General features: G+C 42.9%; 1 protein-coding gene across 1 annotated transcript in view; it reads left to right on the forward strand.

The window, feature by feature from the left end:
• Positions 1–9,805: 9,805 nt before the first annotated feature.
• LOC124613711 (ankyrin repeat domain-containing protein 33B-like) overlaps positions 9,806–19,722 on the forward strand; it is a 451,902-nt gene continuing 441,985 nt past the window's right edge. Inside the window, exons 1-2 of the mRNA XM_047142430.1 lie at positions 9,806–9,839; positions 11,783–11,844. Of these exons, the coding sequence (XP_046998386.1) occupies positions 9,806–9,839; positions 11,783–11,844 (96 nt within the window). The remainder of the gene's footprint in view (positions 9,840–11,782; positions 11,845–19,722) is intronic.

Genomic DNA, 19,722 nt, shown 5'->3' on the forward strand with positions numbered 1-19,722 from the left:
AATTCATGCCCAAAAGACAGATTTATTTCTGCTTAAACGAAGCAGGACAGCTCATCTTTGTGTAACTACAAAGTTAGACGAGAAGATGATGACTACTCCTCAGCCACATCAAAAATGGGTATGTGTGTTCCGCGGATGTTTTACTTTTTAAATGACTCCAATATTCACCAGAGACTATACTGTTTATTACAATATCCACTACTGCAATTTCAATCTTGGGTCATTTTCAAGTGTTTACAGGTGCTGGAAACACAGCAGTGGACAACATTAATAAAAGGAATAAAGACGACGTGAGCCTGTATGACTCGTGTCACCCTTTGTCACGTATACCATTGGCATGAAACTAAATGTCTACGGTGTTCGTACTGACATATACAGTAAGCACGACTGTAGTTTCATGACTTTTCATCCCATTCGTAACATACCGATAGTATATGTGACAAACGCTGACACGAACACAGAGGCTCAGTTCATTTTATTCCATTTGTTAATGTTGACTAGTGCTATGCTTTCAACATCTGTAACCTCTTGAAAATAGCATAATGTCAAAACTGCAATAATGGGTATTGTAACAAATACACTCCTGGAAATGGAAAAAAGAACACATTGACACCGGTGTGTCAGACCCACCATACTTGCTCCGGACACTGCGAGAGGGCTGTACAAGCAATGATCACACGCACGGCACAGCGGACACACCAGGAACCGCGGTTTTGGCCGTCGAATGGCGCTAGCTGCGCAGCATTTGTGCACCGCCGCCGTCAGTGTCAGCCAGTTTGTCGTGGCATACGGAGCTCCATCGTAGTCTTTAACACTGGTAGCATGCCGCGACAGCGTGGACGTGAACCGTATGTGCAGTTGACGGACTTTGAGCGAGGGCGTATAGTGGGCATGCGGGAGGCCGGGTGGACGTACCGCCGAATTGCTCAACACGTGGGGCGTGAGCTCTCCACAGTACATCGATGTTGTCGCCAGTGGTCGGCGGAAGGTGGACGTGCCCGTCGACCTGGGACCGGACCGCAGCGACGCACGGATGCACGCCAAGACCGTAGGATCCTACGCAGTGCCGTAGGGGACCGCACCGCCACTTCCCAGCAAATTAGGGACACTGTTGCTCCTGGGGTATCGGCGAGGACCATTCGCAACCGTCTCCATGAAGCTGGGCTACGGTCCCGCACACCGTTAGGCCGTCTTCCGCTCACGCCCCAACATCGTGCAGCCCGTCTCCAGTGGTGTCGCGACAGGCGTGAATGGAGGGACGAATGGAGACGTGCCGTCTTCAGCGAGGAGAGTCGCTTCTGCCTTGGTGCCAATGATGGTCGTATGCGTGTTTGGCGCCGTGCAGGTGAGCGCCACAATCAGGACTGCATACGACCGAGGCACACAGGGCCAACACCCGGCATCATGGTGTGGGGAGCGATCTCCTACACTGGCCGTGCACCACTGGTGATCGCCGAGGGGACACTGAATAGTGCACGGTACATCCAAACCGTCATCGAACCCATCGTTCTACCATTCCTAGACCGGCAAGGGAACTTGCTGTTCCAACAGGACAATGCACGTCCGCATGTATCCCGTGCCACCCAACGTGCTCTAGAAGGTGTAAGTCAACTACCCTGGCCAGCAAGATCTCCGGATCTGTCCCCCATTGAGCATGTTTGGGACTGGATGAAACGTCGTCTCACGCGGTCTGCACGTCCAGCACGAACGCTGGTCCAACTGAGGCGCCAGGTGGAAATGGCATGGCAAGCCGTTCCACAGGACTACATCCAGCATCTCTACGATCGTCTCCATGGGAGAATAGCAGCCTGCATTGCTGCGAAAGGTGGATATACACTGTACTAGTGCCGACATTGTGCATGCTCTGCTGCCTGTGTCTATGTGCCTGTGGTTCTGTCAGTGTGATCATGTGATGTATCTGACACCAGGAATGTGTCAATAAAGTTTCCCCTTCCTGGGACAATGAATTCACGGTGTTCTTATTTCAATTTCCAGGAGTGTATCACAGTCAATGACGAATATGAAGTCATTTAAAAAAATTCTACGAACCTGTGATCCCACAACAAATACAATTGTATTTTATTATTTACCATAACTGGAATCACCCAAACGACTCTAGATTTTTCGCGGTTGGGTGGCTTGCGTGTCTCAGTGGTACGTAAAGTTGTGTGGTACATGAAACCCCATCGGGGGAATCCTTGTTCCTGAAGATGGGCAACAACCATTTATGCAGTTGGAGAAGAAATAGTCTGGATGACTGATCTGTCTTTCTAACACTAGCTTAGATGACCTTGTTGTAAAGGTATTGTAAAAGGCTGAAATCAAGACGAAACTACAGGTGAAGAAGGAAAAATAGGGGAACATTGACACTGAGAGAAGGTAGCACACATGGAAGAGTCTTAGAGAGACCGGAAGGTTTCAGATAGAATATATAATGGTAAGACAAAGATTACGAAACCAGATTTTAAACTGTAAAACATTTTCAAGGGTAGATATTATTTCGACCTAAATTGATTAGTTTTGAAGTGCAGATTAAAACTTTTAAAAAATGCAGAAAGATAGGAAATTAAGGAGACGAGACCTGGATAAATTCAAAGACCCAGAGATTGTTTAAAATTTTGAGAGTTTCGAAGTGAGTGTTAGGCAACGACTAACTGGGAAACGTGAGAGAAATACAACGAAAACGGATGGGCAGCATTGAGAATTGTAAAGGTACGTTGTCCAAGACGCGACGCACACTAGCGACTGCGACGGGTCGCTACGTGACGTCAGAAGTTGCCTGCTGGCGCATGCGCAGTTCGAGTTTGGGATGCGACGCGCGACTGTTGCGGCAGCTGCCGCAGCACTGCACCAGTGAGCAGTGTTGCGACGGAAGTCGCACGACACAAAGACGTACGGTTGCCAGAAAGATGTCGAGCCAGTCAAGGAAAACTGAAATGAGCCACTCACACGATGTGATGCTCTGTGAGCTGGTCTCGCAACATCCTTGCCTTTACGATTTGAAGAATCCTAAATATAGAGACACTATGTCCAGAGACAGAATTTGGGAAGAAATTGGTGCACAGTTGAAACTGGCAGATGAGTGAAATATATAATATTTTCCCATTAATGCAAATTTTTCAGGCCTGCTACGAAAATCAGTATAATCCATGCAGATGTAGAATTAGAATGATGAAAATGAACTTGAAGGTCAATTTTCGCATTACTCATTTTTGTGACGATAAAAATTGAAAACGGCAAGTACATTATAAAATGAACAATCTAAAGTACAACGAGAAAGTTACATTTTACAATACCTTCACTTTGAAAGTAAACGGTAGATTGGTGTCTTGATGATACCTTCTAGTTGTGAAAAACCACCACCAGATTGTTGTACAGCTTTCTGTAATCAATAGATGTTCGTTTTTGAGGAAGGCGTTTCTCAACAGATTGCGCAAACAGATTGCGCAAACAGTATGCTGCAATAAATAATTTGTCACATTCACTTCAATTCATTGGTAGAAGATGCTGCTCAAAAAACTTGTGGCAAAAGTGCACTACTGTTTTACAAGGCCCTTCTGGCCTGACACAGTTCACAATTGAAATTCGTCTTTTGTAAATCCTGGAGTCATCTTTTGAGTGCAGCTTGGCAAGGTTAAATGTTCATGTCATCCATAACGATGTATGCTGTAAGAATATAAGAATATGGAAGTTCATTTGGATGGGAATAAAGATTCAGTCGGCTATGAAAGTTGCCTTAGCTTGTTCCAAAAGTTTCTGCATGGGAGAAACTGACAAGTATAATTTGGGGAAATTTTGTGAACAAGCACGGACATTATTTCTTCCACATTTCTGCCAGTGTATGCTGTAGACGTTCAGAATCAAAATTCTAGAGATGTTTAAGGTGTAACCGTATCTTGTTGTCAAAAACTTGAAACAATGCAATGACGCTAGCGTGCGTTTATTGTTAATAAACTTATCTTTCATTGGAATTTTAGGTGAAATGTGCAAAAACAGATGGAGGAATATTCGGGACTCGTATCAGAGAAATAAACGAGAAAGAAAGCTTGGAACAGGTTCAGATGCCTCAGCAAAACCAAGAAAATGGGTTCTGCTTGATCAATTGGCTTTAAGAAACCTACATTTCGTGGCATTTTAAATGAAATTGTCAAGAGCATATGGAGAAATATTAGTAACTCATACCGGAGAAATATGACATAAAATGGTTTCATTAGGTCCAAATGTGTCAGCGAAACAAAACATGCATTCTCTATTGTGTGATGACCACACGATTCTCGTTGCGCGTCGACTGAACTGGCGGCTAGTCGCGACGCTCCCGTAGATATATGAGCCCATATCTCGGAAACGGAGATCGATATCATTCTGATCTCAACTTTAAAAATAATTTCGATATGTTAGCTTCTTTTCATCGCAACGATGTATGACCTAACGTGAACCATACGTAAAGTAGCCAGCGACCACATTTTTCACTGTACACAATTCAAATTTTATGCAGTAGGTTACTTGTAAATTAAGTATCGGAATAACTGTGACGAATATCGGAAAAATAGACACCTCATTATCAAGCTGTGATGTGAAACTGTAAGATACGCAAACATCAATTTTTTGTGCCTTCTACTTTCCTCACAATTGATAGAGAAGTAATATACAGCGAAAAAAACACGCAAAACCGGAAGAGATACTTTTCAATTTTTTAAAGTAAAAGGAGAATCTGTATCGAAAAACTAACTCTGGGAGCCGATGTAACTTTGTTGCATTAACATACAGTATTTTTTACAGCAAGAAAATCGGAATTCTTATTTTTCTTATGTATTTGAATCCGCCGCCGCCGACCGGAGCTTGGGAAACAGCGACGACTCCTGTCGTGTTGCGGCCGTGTCGCAGTCTGCCAGGGTGGGAAAAGAGGAGGGGGCAGCGTCGCAGTCGCAGCCAACTGTCGCGTCTTGCACAACGTAACTTAAGAGTAAAGACAGCAGAGGATAGAACAGGCGAAACGACTAGGCCCAATAGAAAAACTAGGAAACACGCAGTTTAATTTGCGAAATCATGAAAATAGAACAAACGAAATAGGCGTAAGGGAATACATTAAGCTAAGAAATAGGAATTGAAAAAGCTCTTTTGACGAATGGCGATGACATCATAATTCTGTAAAAGATGGCAAAGATCTTCGAAGGTCAGTTGAACAGAACGGATAGTGTTTTGAAAAGTGACTGTAAGATAAATTTCAACAAATGTAAAACATGAGTAATGGAATGTAGCGGAATTAAAGTAGGTGATGCTGAAGAAGTTGGATTAGGAAATGAGCCACTATGAACTGAGGAAGACTTTTGCTATTTGGGCTTAAGAATAGCAGATGATGGCAGAAGTAAGGAAGACATAAAACGCAGATTGGTTATATTAAGAAACCCGTTTCTCAAAAAAGCGTGACTTCTTAACAGCTAATAAAAATTTAAGTGTTAAGAAGAATTTTCTGAGAGTATTTGGAGAGTAGGCTTGTATGGTAGTGAATCGTGGACAATAAACTGTGCAGTGCTACAGAAAAGTTCTGAAAGTTTGATGGGTAGATTTAATATCTTATCGGGACTTACTTAACCAAATTGCGTAGAAAAGAAACTTGAGCAAAATAAGCGGTTGGTCGACAGGATATATTCTGAGGTAACTATCAAGCACTCTTCAAGCTGGTAATGGAGAGGGGTGTAAGACAATCAGATCTATTTCTGATCGAGAGCTACTGAACCGAATGGCAGAGAAAAGAAATTTCTTGTAGAACCCCACTAAACGAAGCGGTTGGTCGATAGAACATATTCTGAAGTATCAAGCACTCGTCAGTTTGGTAATAAAGATAACAGTTGGCAGTAAATGTAGACGGAGACCAAGGCTGGAATGCAGTAGCCAGGTTTAACTGGATGTACGAGTAGGTTGCAGTAGCATTGCAGAGATGAAGAATCTTGCGTGGAGAAATGCATCGAATCAGTCTTCGGACTGCAGACCACATCAACAACAAAACTGGAAGGGGTCCTCCTCACCACACGACACGTTTGAAACTGGAGCTAATCAGCGACTCTGGCGGCCATTGGGGCGGCCAGAGTCGTCGATTTAGTAGGGGACAACTGCTGATGTTGGAGCGTATTTTCGCTGTTGGCCTGGGTTACCGGTAAACACGGCAGCAGAACAGTGCAGCTCCACGTGGAACCCCCTGGCGGTGGAGCGACGCACCGTCTGTTCTTTTCTGGCGTCCCACAGGCGTCTCGTCGCCCTTCCAGAGACGCGCTGCGCTTTTGTCGCGCCGGCTGCTGAGTCTTTCCCGCGCTTAAATTAAACCTCTTTGTGAGGACGCCGCCATACTGTTGCTGCTGCCCCGTATAAATTCCCCCCATTCAGCATCGTGCAGCCTTCATTAGACATTCTCTCTCTCTCTCTCTCTCTCTCTCTCACTGTGTGTATGTGTGTGTGTGTGTGTGTGTGTGTGTTAGTCACCCTTTTTTCCAAGAGCTGTTCTCGTTAAAGAGCAATGACCGAGTCGTGTGACAGCCATGACCGACAAACAATAGCGGTGGCGTAAAGGGAGTTTGGGCGAACTTACGCGTGAGAGCGACGTGCCTTCTGTCGAACAGTTTTTGTAGCCTATCTTCGTTGACAGAGATCGACTTCTCTTCTTTTGTAACTCATGGCACAAAAACTTTCTTCAGAAGATTTTCTATTATCGGCTACTTCCGCGACAAAGATCCTTCATCATGGATGATCCTGGTTACAAAAGTAAAAGAGAAGAAACAAAATCAGAAGACATTTATTGTACACAGAAAGAGTTAGAATAACATTTTTACAAAAGGAGAAATGTTTTACAGACTGTTGATGGGGAGCATCAAAATTATTCATCTGTTGCAGATCCTTTCTTAAAACAATAGCCGGCCAGAGAGGCCGAGCGGTTCTAGGCGCTTCAAGTCTGGAACCGCGCGACCGCGACGGTTGCAGGTTCGAATCCTGCCTCGGGCATGGATGTGTGTGATGTCCTTAGGTTAGTTACGTTTAATTAGTTCTAAGTTCTAGGCGACTGATGACCTCAGAAGTTAAGTCGCATAGTGCTCAGAGCCATTTTTAAGACAATGATGTAATACGTACGTTCGCTCACATTGTATTTTTCTTCAGTACATGCCTGGTAAATAGAAACGCGCTTGTTTTTATAGAAGCTGTGTTCATAACGAAAACGTAACTTCTCTTAAAATTTTTATGTCTACTGGGAAATTTAGAAAATCATATGTTGGAACATTTGGTTCAGTATGTTTATTTAAGGAGTGCTGCAGTGGTCTTGATGGGTTTCCATTAATTGCTCTTATATTTAACAGAGCTGATCAGTTTTTATATTTTCCAACTTAAAGGCGTTTGGTGGCTGCTTGACATTCTTCCGACAGAGCTGAAATTTTGCATTAACTGTTTTTCATTTCCGCTGGAATGCAATTGGAGGGGGAGGGGTGTAACATGTTTGTCTTCCGGGAAATTCTCTGTAACTAAGGACCACCCTATGAAATACGTCGTTATTGTCTATTCACTCTTTAGATGGGTGGAGCGTGGTATGTAAACAAAAAGGCTGTTAACTTAAAACCAGTGAAGTGGTGTGTATGGCTAGAACCTCAATGCCAATATAAAGGGTGCTGAACAGCTAACTTACAGGCAGTTTTACCCTAGATGGTGCGTTCTTTTCCGGATGCTACGCATTTTAGGGAAAACGATAAGGTCGAATAGTACAGTGAACCTTACTTTAAAATGAAACTGCTGTAAAATGGAGAAAACAAACTTCAGAGTTTTGAATGTCAGCGTAGTTGAAAAGAGTCCTGAAAACTCAAAATTTTATCTAAAAAGTTTTCCTGTATTTTGTGCCATTTTGGAACTGTACGAGGAGCAACTCTTAAAGGAGGACACACTTTTTCCCTATTAGGACTAACCCAGCGCGATATTCAGGAGAGCTTCTGTGAAGTTTGGAATGCGGACAGAGGTATTGGCGAATTGAAACCTTAGGTGAACTGTGAGTCGTCCCTGGATAGTTCAGACGAAAAGAGATGGCAGCCCGCTAAATAGGATTGTCCGATTTTGAGCCCTAGCATGAAACGCAGTTTTAACCTCTCTGGAGGTTTGTTGCTTTCGTGTTGTTCTGCAGCTGTGAACTTTCATGTCTTCAAACTGAATTCTGGAAAGCAGCGCTTCCTGTCTTCTGCTCCGTCTGCAGAAATAGGTTTCTATGTCTGTACTCACTGAGCTTTCTTACGATTTGTGGCATAGTCTGGTACCAGTGAAATCTATTACCAAGCAGAAGATCAAAAATAAAAACTCTGTATGTAGTTCGCAGCCGACCTTAGTCGGCTGTAAATTCATTTCTGTGTAACTGTAAATGCATTAACTGTACACTCTATGGGTAACGGTAGACATAGCGTCAGACAAGGTTTCTTTTGTTGAGTAGATACAAGTGTTCTCTGTTGATGGAGGACACACAAGGACGTGGACACAAAGTTTCTGTCGCCTATGGCAATCCGTTACGGATGGTATGCTTCCGACTTCAATCGCGTTGAGGACCAAAGCGTCCACCTAATTACAGACGACAAACTGCAGTGCGATGTTGCATTTTTAATATTTGGTCGTAATAGAAGTTGTTCTAATGTTGCTTGTAGGAAAAGAAAGTATTTTGAATACTGACTGAGCTCGCTGTCGGAAGTTACAAAATTGTAACCTAAATCCATTGGCATAAAGCACTAGAATACTACTAGTGTGATTCTCCATCATATCATCATCTGTGCAGGTATATGGTTCGAACGTCCACAAGATGTTACAGTCTTTTTGTTAGTGTTTCTTCAACATAAGTTTAGTTTACTATTTAATTGGGTAACCAGCTTCTAGTAGTTCTTTTCAACGTACTTATTTCGGCAACAAGTTACTCTCATAACATAGTCCTTCATGTTTTATAAATTTATTATAATAAGAATATAAGAACCCTTTGTTCTTGTTTGCAGAATGAAGTTCTGTTGGCTACAAAAATTGCCATTCTCATTGCTAGTCACTAGCTATATTACTGTATGACTGGCAGTTTAATTTATGACCTCTCATCACACTGTTGCATTCAGTCAGTTGTGTTGATTCATTTTTTACCAAAAATTTATAGTTATTGACCAACTTTTGAGAGATGTTGAATATATTGCGCATTAAATGTGTTTAATTTTGTACGTGTTCTTTTGAATTAAAAATCTGATACTGGAATTAAAATTCTAATACACGAGAACATATAAGAAAAAATGAATGAAAATTAATACATTGTGGGCTTAAGACGAGAATGCAGAACAGTCGACTTGACGTTTAGTGTTACCTTTTTACTAATTATCACCCAGGCACTTTTCAAACTTTGCAGCTTATTCCGTACATGTTTATTTCTACTGAACAGTTATATTCCGCCTTAGAATAATCACTTTGTACGTAGAAAGATCTATACTCTAGAGGCTAAACGAAGAAATGGATTCACGATGTGCTACGTCACACATTTTCTTTTGTTATGTTTGCGTTCAAATAAACCATGATAACATGCAGCTAAAAATCTATAACTTTTTACTGCTAATAAAGTATATTTTCTACGTCATAAGAAAACAGCGATCACTGTGTCAACAAAAGTTCCTTATAACTCAGTCTAGCAGCACAGTTTCTTTTTTTTTTTAAATGAGATTGGTTTCAGTTTGACAGACAACCCATCTTCATATCTACCAATCTTGCAAAGTACCTCCTCTAAGAAGCTGACATGTAGAAGCTACTTAGCTCCTGTACTAACAAGATGCTTTGTGAGAAGGATATATCTGAGGCGGATGGTTTGTAACTCCTAAACAACCACCTGGGAAAAAGTGGCAGTCTCATACAGCTAAATACACAAAACTTGTTACGCTGTACCGTTCTCGAAGTATATCACAGCTGCAGTGAAGATCAGGAAAAAAATCTAATGCTTATCTTAATCCCTGCAACAGATTACTTTCAGTCATTATTACTCTCGTTAGACGATTATTTCGGATGGCAAACGTGTTGAAATTTACTCCGGCGTTCTCCAAACTATAAAACGTGGGCTATGGATATGTTGAATGTTACAATGTTATCTTGAAATAATATGTTCTTAGTGAACAGTTGTTGCAACCTAAAGTATCCTACAGCGAGATACCGGTCTGAATTAATTTATTCTTACGGCAAATGTAATATTATGATACTGTTATCTATCATTCTCCAACTTCAACAATTATGTTCATTACTATATTGATTTTCATTATTATTATTATTATTATTATTATTATTATTTTATGAAACTCACTATGTCCATTGCAATGACAACTGTAAAGAGAACTCTTGAGGATGCCTTTTTATGTGAGAAATGGTCTGAAGCCCCAAAAGAGCATAAGAAAATTAAATACCTGTAAATTTTCGCCTCTTTATCAGAGTTGTCCCTTCTCACTTTACACATTGTGCCGCTCGCACACTCAGTAAAATTACAGTTCGAGTATTAGTTTTTACTGAAAACTAACGTCTGTCTCCTTTAAAAGTATGTGAAAATTATTACTTTCCACGTCATTAAGATTACTGCACAGTATACAGAAATGTCATAGGACTAATAGTGTAAGTAACGTTGGTACAGTAGTACCAACGCTGAAAACTTTATAACTCTATCAGAAATCTGTTTGCATCGTTTTTGTAGCTCTCTGTCAGGTTCAGTACCTCACCGAGTGAAAACCAAAGTACATGTGTGTATCTGGCACACTCTGAATTATACGGCATCTGCATCTTGCCCTGTCATGTTTGATATTCGCTGATTCATTCGCTTTGCAGTACTCAGGTCAGCATGGGGCTTTTTACTAACCAACAAATCAGGGTGGAGTGCTTCACGTTAGCTGCACCCGACAAAGGGTGGCATTTGTACGAAACGAGTCACGATGAACCTATTCCGGTAAGAACCTGTCTGCGAGGATTATCTCGTTACGTTACTCGCCTTACTGGATCGGCTGCATAGCAAATCATGCGTCTTGCAGACTTTTTTCCTTCTCCTTTGGATTCGTTGATGTTCGTAGAGCTTGCAGAATCCATGTATCGTAGAATCATTCCTTCCATAAATGGCGGATTTCGTGAGAAATGTCCGTCTGCTATCTCGACAGCACAACATTAATTATTTCTGTCCAGTCACGGGAATATGGCACACATAGTTTTACTTCTGTATCCGTTGAATTCACGAACAATCGTCCATTCCCTTCTCTTCTTCTTTCTCCGTTTCTCTCATTCCTTTCGTCATTTCTCTTATTTCTGCCTGTGTTTCTTATTTTCTCTTCTTTACTGCGTATCACTGTAATAACATTAATACTAAATATAAGAAACTATCCAGTTCGTCAGTACTAGAAAGTTTCTTACCAGCTATTTTGTAACACTATCATAAACTTAATCAGCTACTACTGAATATGGCAAGTATGGCTTATACTGACACAACTCGAGAATGATTGTTTCTGCACGCTCTTCGCTGCGCTACTACACGATTCATCAGCAATCATTTAAAATGTCATGTAGTAAATTGCATTAATATACCGCAATAAATATCGCCCATAGACGTCGTTCGTCGTCAAATTGTACAAAAAAACGAATTGTCTTCGATTCTTACTGTGCTGCAGAAAATTAACATACCTTTGAAATTATATGCATGGTTTATGAATATATACTATATTTTGTTGAAATCAGCGTCATGGCAATTTGTGTAACGCTTTTCGTTATTTGTTTTTCAGGTAAGTCACCGACTGGCTTCCGTCCAATCCAAACGTTTGTTTCTTCCGAGATTGGTGGCACTGGAAGGTAACGCTGCTCTATTCGTTCTTAATCATATGATAAGACGTAAGCTGACAAGGGTTATAGAAATAGATATCTGCATTCTGCAACAATAAAAGTACTTCACTCTCTGTCCAAAACGAAATGCAACTAGCCAATCGTAAAGCTATCACATTCTTTTGGTAGCCAGTTAAGCTTTCGCAGATAGCTGGAGCGGAAAGAAACAGATGTATCGGTGAAGTTTATCTATGCACTCTCCTGTGACATTCGTTCACTCGACTATTTCATGAACTGTAGCATGAATAACAGAAAGCAATGAGCAATCTGCACGCCATGGTTAATTATTTTCAATACGAGAATTGGATTAAATGTTTACTTTTTCTAAAGAACTACCTTGTGTTATTATTTGTCTTCTAGGGTGCTGAAGGAACTTTTAATAAGTTAATACTTCCGGCGCTAGACCCAAACGAAATACTGTATTAACTCAAGTACAACAGCGCCTGGAACACTATTAACACACACCTGCGACTTCAGACGAATTCGTGCATGATCCTCATTTTAGGCTCATTCACCGCTAGCAGAGGACTGAAGTTTCCCTTGGTTTCTCTACATTTCCTGAAGCAAGACGTTTACTTTTAAGAAGACGGATCTGATTTTCTTTCCCAGGCCTAGGTTGTTTTATTCCTGCTCGCGCACTACGAGTGTAGCTCACACACCATAAAACTTCCTTATAAAGACTGCGTTGTCAGTTCGTTCTAGAGACGTAGGATCTTTTGCTCTGGCTCGGATACAAATCGCTCAAATAGTGATTCTTAGCGTCCAAATGGATAACGGCTCCTTCCGAAACCACTTCAAAAATGGTTCAAATGGCTCTGAGCACTATGCGACTTAACTTCTGAGGTCATCAGTCGCCTAGAACTTAGAACTAATTAAACCTAAGGACATGACACACATCCATGCCCGAGGCAGGATTCGAATCTGCGACCCTAGCGGTCGCTCGGCTCCAGACTGTAGCGCCTAGAACCGCACGGCCACTCCGGCTGGCAGAAACCACTTCCAATACTGCGTGAGCAGAAACAAATTTGACAATGTTTTAGTGGAAAATGTAGTACAGTCTTGCCTGTTAGCCAATAGTTAACCGGCCAAACATTTTTCTTTTACTGTGAAATCTCTACCTAACAACTGGCCCGAGCTATGCCTTTTAAATCTAACGCCTCAGCTTCTACTCTCCATATAGACAAATACAAAAACTACACAAGTCTTCGATCTGGATGCTACAATCTGTACCATATTTTATCAGTCGAGTAAATACCATTTCCTTATTTCTTTGTTCAGCAACGCTCTCCACTCCACATGACCGTGGACCTAATATCCGTCCGTCACTTAACCGAAATTTTTGCAACTTCACCGAACGATTCTGGGATCAAACTGTGTTTAGAAGGAAAGAAAATTTCGATCAACAGAGACAGGGTGAGGTGAAGTTCAACTACGATCCTCTCTCTCATAAGCCATGCGCAGTAAAAGCCCCTCAAAACGTCAGTGACATGGCAAAAGGTATTTCATTGAAAAGTTTGCACCAAGGAGATGTTAAATATTTCTCAAAATAAGCTAACAGCAATGGATAGTTAACAACGGCAGCCATAGAGGCAAAGCAGTTTGTTACTATTTGGTAATGTTCCTTTCGCACAACAACTGATACCGATCACGGCAGAAGCTACTTTTCTCTGTGATGACTAAAAGTCGGAACAACACAGTTTCCACTTTCAGTCCCTTCTTGTTATATAAACTCTAAATGTCTAATGTTTCTATTAAGAAAGTTTGAGCACGTATGGTAACAAGCATATTTTGCCGGTCGGGGTGGCCGAGCGGTGGCCAGGTTCGAATCCTGCCTCGGACATGGATGTGTGTGATGTCTTTAGGTTAGTTAGGTTTAAGTATCTTTTTTTTCTTTTTTCACTATGGAACTTAACTTTTGAGGGCATCAGTCCCTGACTGATCCCCTCAAAAGTTAAGTTCCATAGTGAAAAAAGAAAAAAAGATACATGCATCTTTTGCGCGCTTTAAGTGTATAATGGTTTCTCCACAGACGAGCAAATATTTGGAAAATGTATGCAACCAGGAAAATTTTTGCACTGTAAGCAAACGTGTGTTTCCAGTACTATAGCTATTTGATTTTATCTTCACAACTTGTTCTAGCCGGATTTCTCTCATTTTTCTCTTAGAACATACTTAACAGTGCAGCGATCGGGATAGCGGAATGGTTAAAACGCTGGACTCAAATTCTGGTGGAGTTGTGTTCAGATTTCCTCCTCTCTTTCAGATTTAAGTTTTCCTCTTGAATCCCCCTATAGCGATCTAAGGAAATACCGGGATCAGCGGCCCAACTAGGGGGTGGCAGTCGGTACGTGCGCTGTTATTGGTGTTTGCGTGGGGGCGGGATCCGCAGTTATGTGAGGGCGAAATTATGAGAAATGACAAAAGAAAAGAGCGAAAGAGAATAGTGAGTCAAGGACGAGCCGGGGACGAACAAGAGCAACAGACTTTCCTTTCCCTGATCAGAGACGCTTGTTTCATATTTTCAGTTGCTAGATGGAGCCACTCTCATTGTTCCAAACGGGCAACACAACGAAAGAGTAAAGATAGTATTTTGCATTTGACGGCATCGAATGAAAAAGGAATCGTTTTCTAAGCAGTGCGGTTGATGACTATTGTAATCCTTGTTTTGAATTGTATCAGACAAAATTTTTTAGAAATGTGTATCACCGTAAAGTCATGCTCGTAAATTAAGAGAAAGGCTAAACAGCGACGAGGATTAAACAAAAAAATGGGCATGATCTGTAGGAGGTGAAGGGGGAGGGGGTGCAGATTCAAAGCTTGCCTTGGACGCAAGTTACGCTAGTTAAGTCACTGGCCAGGACAGTTCATTTGAAACAGACAAGGCAAATTTCCTTCCGTATTTTTATTTTTCTGGTGACGTCATCGCCTACAAGACGTTATTCCCTAATCCTCACTCATTACTTGTTTGCCAGTGATTTAAGGAACGACCAAATTCACTACTCGCTTCAATCAAATTTAGGTATCACGTTCTAAAAAACAACTCCGTAGAATCTCCGGCTACGTACAACAGTCTCTCTCTCTCTCTCTCTCTCTATCTCTCTCTCTCTCTCTCTCTCTCTCTCTCTCTCTCTCTCTCTTTGGTCAGTTAATTTTTTTTCACAATTAATGTTAAAACTTCACATTTTCAGAAATGATGTTTCTGATAACCGTGGCTACTCCAGCTAGAATGAAATTTGTTACTATTTTGATCACTTGCTATGTTTTAATTGGATTACTGTTGTTGGAGAACAATACAAGTTATTCTCTTACCCACACAACTATTAAGGCAAAGCGCAACTTATCAGCAGTACGAGGGTATGACCTATTTATGGAAGAAACCGATAATACTAATAAAATGTAGCAAGTGACCTATGCAATGTGTTTCTTCTATATCTATACTAATGATGATACTGTTCTGTCTGTTTGAAAACGCTGATCTCCAGAACTGATAGACGTATTTTCATAGGGTTTTCACAGATAACTGGAGCGAAGCTTGGGGCAACGTATATTGAATTTAATCAAAATCGGATCCTGGCAAAAAAAGGTATCGTAATTTAAAGTTTTATCCTTACTAATATTATAAATGCGAAGATAACTCTGTTACGTTTTCACGACTAAGCCGCTGAACCGATTTCGATGAAATCCGGTGTGGACATAGCTTGAACCCTGAGGGAGAACATAGGCTACTTTGGAAAGCATAAATTCGTTGGGTAATGTACACATTGCATAATGTATAGCTACTTCAGTAGCACAGAGCATCTGTGCATAGATGCATGCTCCTGCCCATGGCCCTCAGTATGCGCTGCTCAGCAGTGACACTGAGCTTTCTGCTGCATCGTGCACGGCGACAGATTGGGGGGGGGGGGGGGGGAGGGAGGGTGGAGTGCACGGGGCGCACATCATTAGTTATGCTTACCTGAGCAGGCAGACGTGTAAAGGCAGCTGACATCATTGCACGCACAACAGCTTACTGACCACTCCATCACTCATTATAACAAAACAATTGATATGCCAGCGCAACCACAGTTACAGGCTAGTCATTAATAATGACCAAATTTGTAACTTTGACGTGCGCACATAATTCTGTAACATAACGTCGCAAATTGCAAAATGAATTATTATTTGCTTATTGGTATGTGGAATCCAATTAAACATTTTAAATATCTACTTCGATAGGGTTGCCTGCAAAAAATTTCACTTCTAAACGTTCATTTAAAACGTGTTGTACTTGGTATTATTAAGGAGTTTCTTAACTATAATACACTACTGGCCATTAAAATTGCTACACCAAGAAGAAACGCAGATGATAAACGGGTATTCTTTGGACAAATATATTATACTAGAACTGACATGTGATTACATTCTCACGCAATCTGGGTGCATATATCCTGAGAAATCAGTACCCAGAACAACCACCTCTGGCCGTAATAACGGCCTTGATAGGCATGGGCATTGAGTCAAACAGATCTTGGATGGCGTGTACAGGTACAGCTGCCCATGCAGCTTCAACACAATACCACAGTTCATCAAGAGTAGTGACTGGCGTATTGTGACGAGCCAGTTGCTCGGCCACCATTGACCAGACGTTTTCAGTTGGTGAGAGATCTGGAGAATGTGCTGGCCAGGGCAGCAGTCGAACATTTTCTGTATCCAGAACGGCCCGTACAGGACCTGCAACATGCGGTCGTGCATTATCCTGCTGAAACGTAGGGTTTCGAAGGGATCGAATGAAGGGTAGAGCCGCCGGTCGCAACACATCTGAAATGTAACGTCCATTGTTCAAAGTGCCGTCAATGCGAACAAGAGGTGACCGAGACGTGTAACCAATGGCACCCCATACCATGACGCCGGGTGATACGCCAGTATGGCGATGACGAATACACGCTTCCAATGTGAGTTCACCGCGATGTCGCCAAACACGGATGCGGCCATCATGATGCTTGTAAACAGGAAATGGATTCATCAGAAAAAATGACGTTTTGCCATTCTTGCCCCCAGGTTCGTCGTTGCGTACACTATCGCAGGCGTTCCTGTCTGTGATGCAGCGTCAAGGGTAACCGCAGCCATGGTCTCTGAGCTGATAGTCCATGCTGCTGCAAACGTCGTCGAACTGTTCGTGCAAATGGTTGTTGTCTTGCAAACGTCCCCAACTGTTGACTGAGGGATCGAGACGTGGCGCGCACGATCCGTTACAGCCATGTGGATAAGATGCCTGTCATCTCGACTGTTAGTCATACGAGGTGGTTGGGATACAGCACCGCGTTCCATATTACCCTCCTGAACCCACCGATTCCATATTCTGCTAACAGTCATTGGATCTCGACCAACGCTAGTAGCAATGTCGGGATACGATAAACCGCAATCGCGATAGGCTACAATCCGACCTTTATCAAAGTCGGAAACGTGATGGTATGGATTTCTCCTCCTTACACGAGGCATCACAACAACGTTTCACCGGGTAACGCCGGTCAACTGCTGTTTGTGTATGAGAAATCGGTTGGAAAATTTTCTCGTGTCAGGACGCTGTAGGTGTCGCCACCGGCGCCAGCCTTGAGTGAATGCTCTTAAAAGCTAATCATTTGCATATCACAGCATCTTGTTCCTGTCGGTTAAATTTCGCGTCTGTAGCACGTCATTTTCGTAGTGTAGCAATTGTAATGGCCAGAAGTGTATTTGTCAGTGTTTTTTTTTTTCCACATAGACTGCCGTTGTATTTTCGTGAAACTGACTTGGCAATTGCAGCGACACAGTTTCCTTTAAAATGGCTCTTTTTTACTTTTGAGAGAAAACGAAAGTAGTAGACATTTTGCGGTGCATGCGAACAATAGCCGGCCTTAAAGGCTACTTGTAAACCTAACACTTGCGAGGGCACGTGATTTGTTCACTCCCTGCCGTTGGTAGGTCGCGCGGTTAGCTCCGGTGTCTGTCGCCGGTAAGACATTTTAGACGGGTTGTAATATAAGAAGACCCTGAAATGCAGAACGGTGACAAGTTAAGACGGCACCCGTGGCAGTTCTCTGTCTCCTCCGTAGAGCTGCAGAAGACAGCCGCGGTTTGGTGTGGCTGAGCGCGTCATCTTCCCCCTCTTCTCCCCCTCCTCCTGCCCCGAGCCCCACCCTCACCCCCAACCCAATAACAGAGCACGGCCGGGCCGGGCCGCTGCGGCGGACGCCGGCTGGCAGCTCCGTCAACAGGCGGCCTGACGTCACAGCGCTGATGTAAACACCGGCTGGAGGGCCGCCGCCCATCCACTCCACAAAGGACAGCCTCGATGCGCACCGGTGCTGCCGCTGTTCGCGTGGTCCAGTGCTGCGGCATCGCAACAGTTTAGCTGCGATCGGAACAAACTTTACTGAGCGGGTCGGTGCGATGGCTAAGACCGTCCTCTCACCCAACGTGAAAACGCACCTGGACGGGAAGCTGGTGACGTCACAGAGTGGAATTGCACGTACCAGTACGCTGCGAAGCGTGTAATGGAAATTGGCGTGTGAGGATCTACCTCTTGGAGGGCGACGTGACCAATGAGATGCGACATCGTTCTTTTGTCACAAGCAGAACTTACCAGCCGCCATATTGTACGAAGTTAAGCTCCCTCTTTGGTGGGCTGTTTCTAATTATTATTATGGAGCACGTGGTGTGAATATAAGCTGTTTCAAAGCCTCAGCAACTTGAGAATCTCTCGAAAACGCGTTATAATAAAATGACAGGAAACTAGACGTCGATGCTTTCCTTATTGGATTATTTTTAGTGTTTAACGTCGGTACTACGGAACTTTACTGTTTCAGTGCCACGGCACAACGATGATCTGTCAAAAGCGGGCCACGTTGAGGAACATGTTCCGTAAGGTGTAGCAGGTGGTTTCAAAGAGTGCAGCAGCCACGTTGGGGACACTACGTCTGGTGTGCTTCGCGATGAGAAACTCATGGCATGTGAGGACGGCTTAACCGACTAAGCGCTCTCTCATTAATGATGTCAACGCGTACGCGACTCCGTTTCTTTTCTTTCTTTTTTTTTGTTTGACTTAGGCGTGTAGTCGCGGAACTAAAAAATGTCAGAGCTGCCGTGGAAGTCTCGATCATAGCGGAATTGTTGAAAAAACGGGGACAAAATGACTGTTTAAAAGGGAGGGAGAGAACTGACAAATGGCTCAAATGGCTCTGTTAGCACACTGGATTCGCATTCGGGAGGGCGACGGTTCAATCCAGTCTCCGGCCATCCTGATTTAGGTTTTCCGTGATTTCCCTAAATCGCTTCAGGCAAATGCCGGGATGGTTCCTTTAAAAGGGCAAGGCCGATTTCCTTCCCCATCCTTCCCTCACCCGAGCTTACGCTCCGTCTCTAATGGCCTCGTTGTCGACGGGACGTTAAACACTAATCTCCTCCTCCTCCTCCTCCTCCTCAAATGGCTCTGAGCACTATGAGACTTAACTTCTGAGGTAATCAGTCCCCTAACTAACCTAAGGGCATCACACACATCCATGCCCGAGGCAGGATTCGAACATGCGAACGTAGCGGTCGCGCGGTGCCAGACTGTAGCTCCTAGAACCGCTCGGCCACCATGGCCGGCTTCTATATATAGGCCTACTTCTGGCTCAATCATATACGTCTGGGGAATTATTATGAGAGCGATTATAATTACCAACACAAATAATAAAAGTGAATAATAATTGGCGTTATCATTATTATTATTATTGTTATTATTATAAACAACTGTTGTCACAGTCATTTCATCTTTTCTTCTTTGACGGCCGGGGTGGCCGACCGGTTATAGGCGCTATAGTCTGGAACCGCGCGACCGCTACGGCCGCA

Source organism: Schistocerca americana, chromosome 4 (genome assembly GCF_021461395.2).
Source record: "Schistocerca americana isolate TAMUIC-IGC-003095 chromosome 4, iqSchAmer2.1, whole genome shotgun sequence".
Classification (NCBI taxonomy): Eukaryota; Metazoa; Arthropoda; class Insecta; order Orthoptera; family Acrididae; genus Schistocerca; species Schistocerca americana.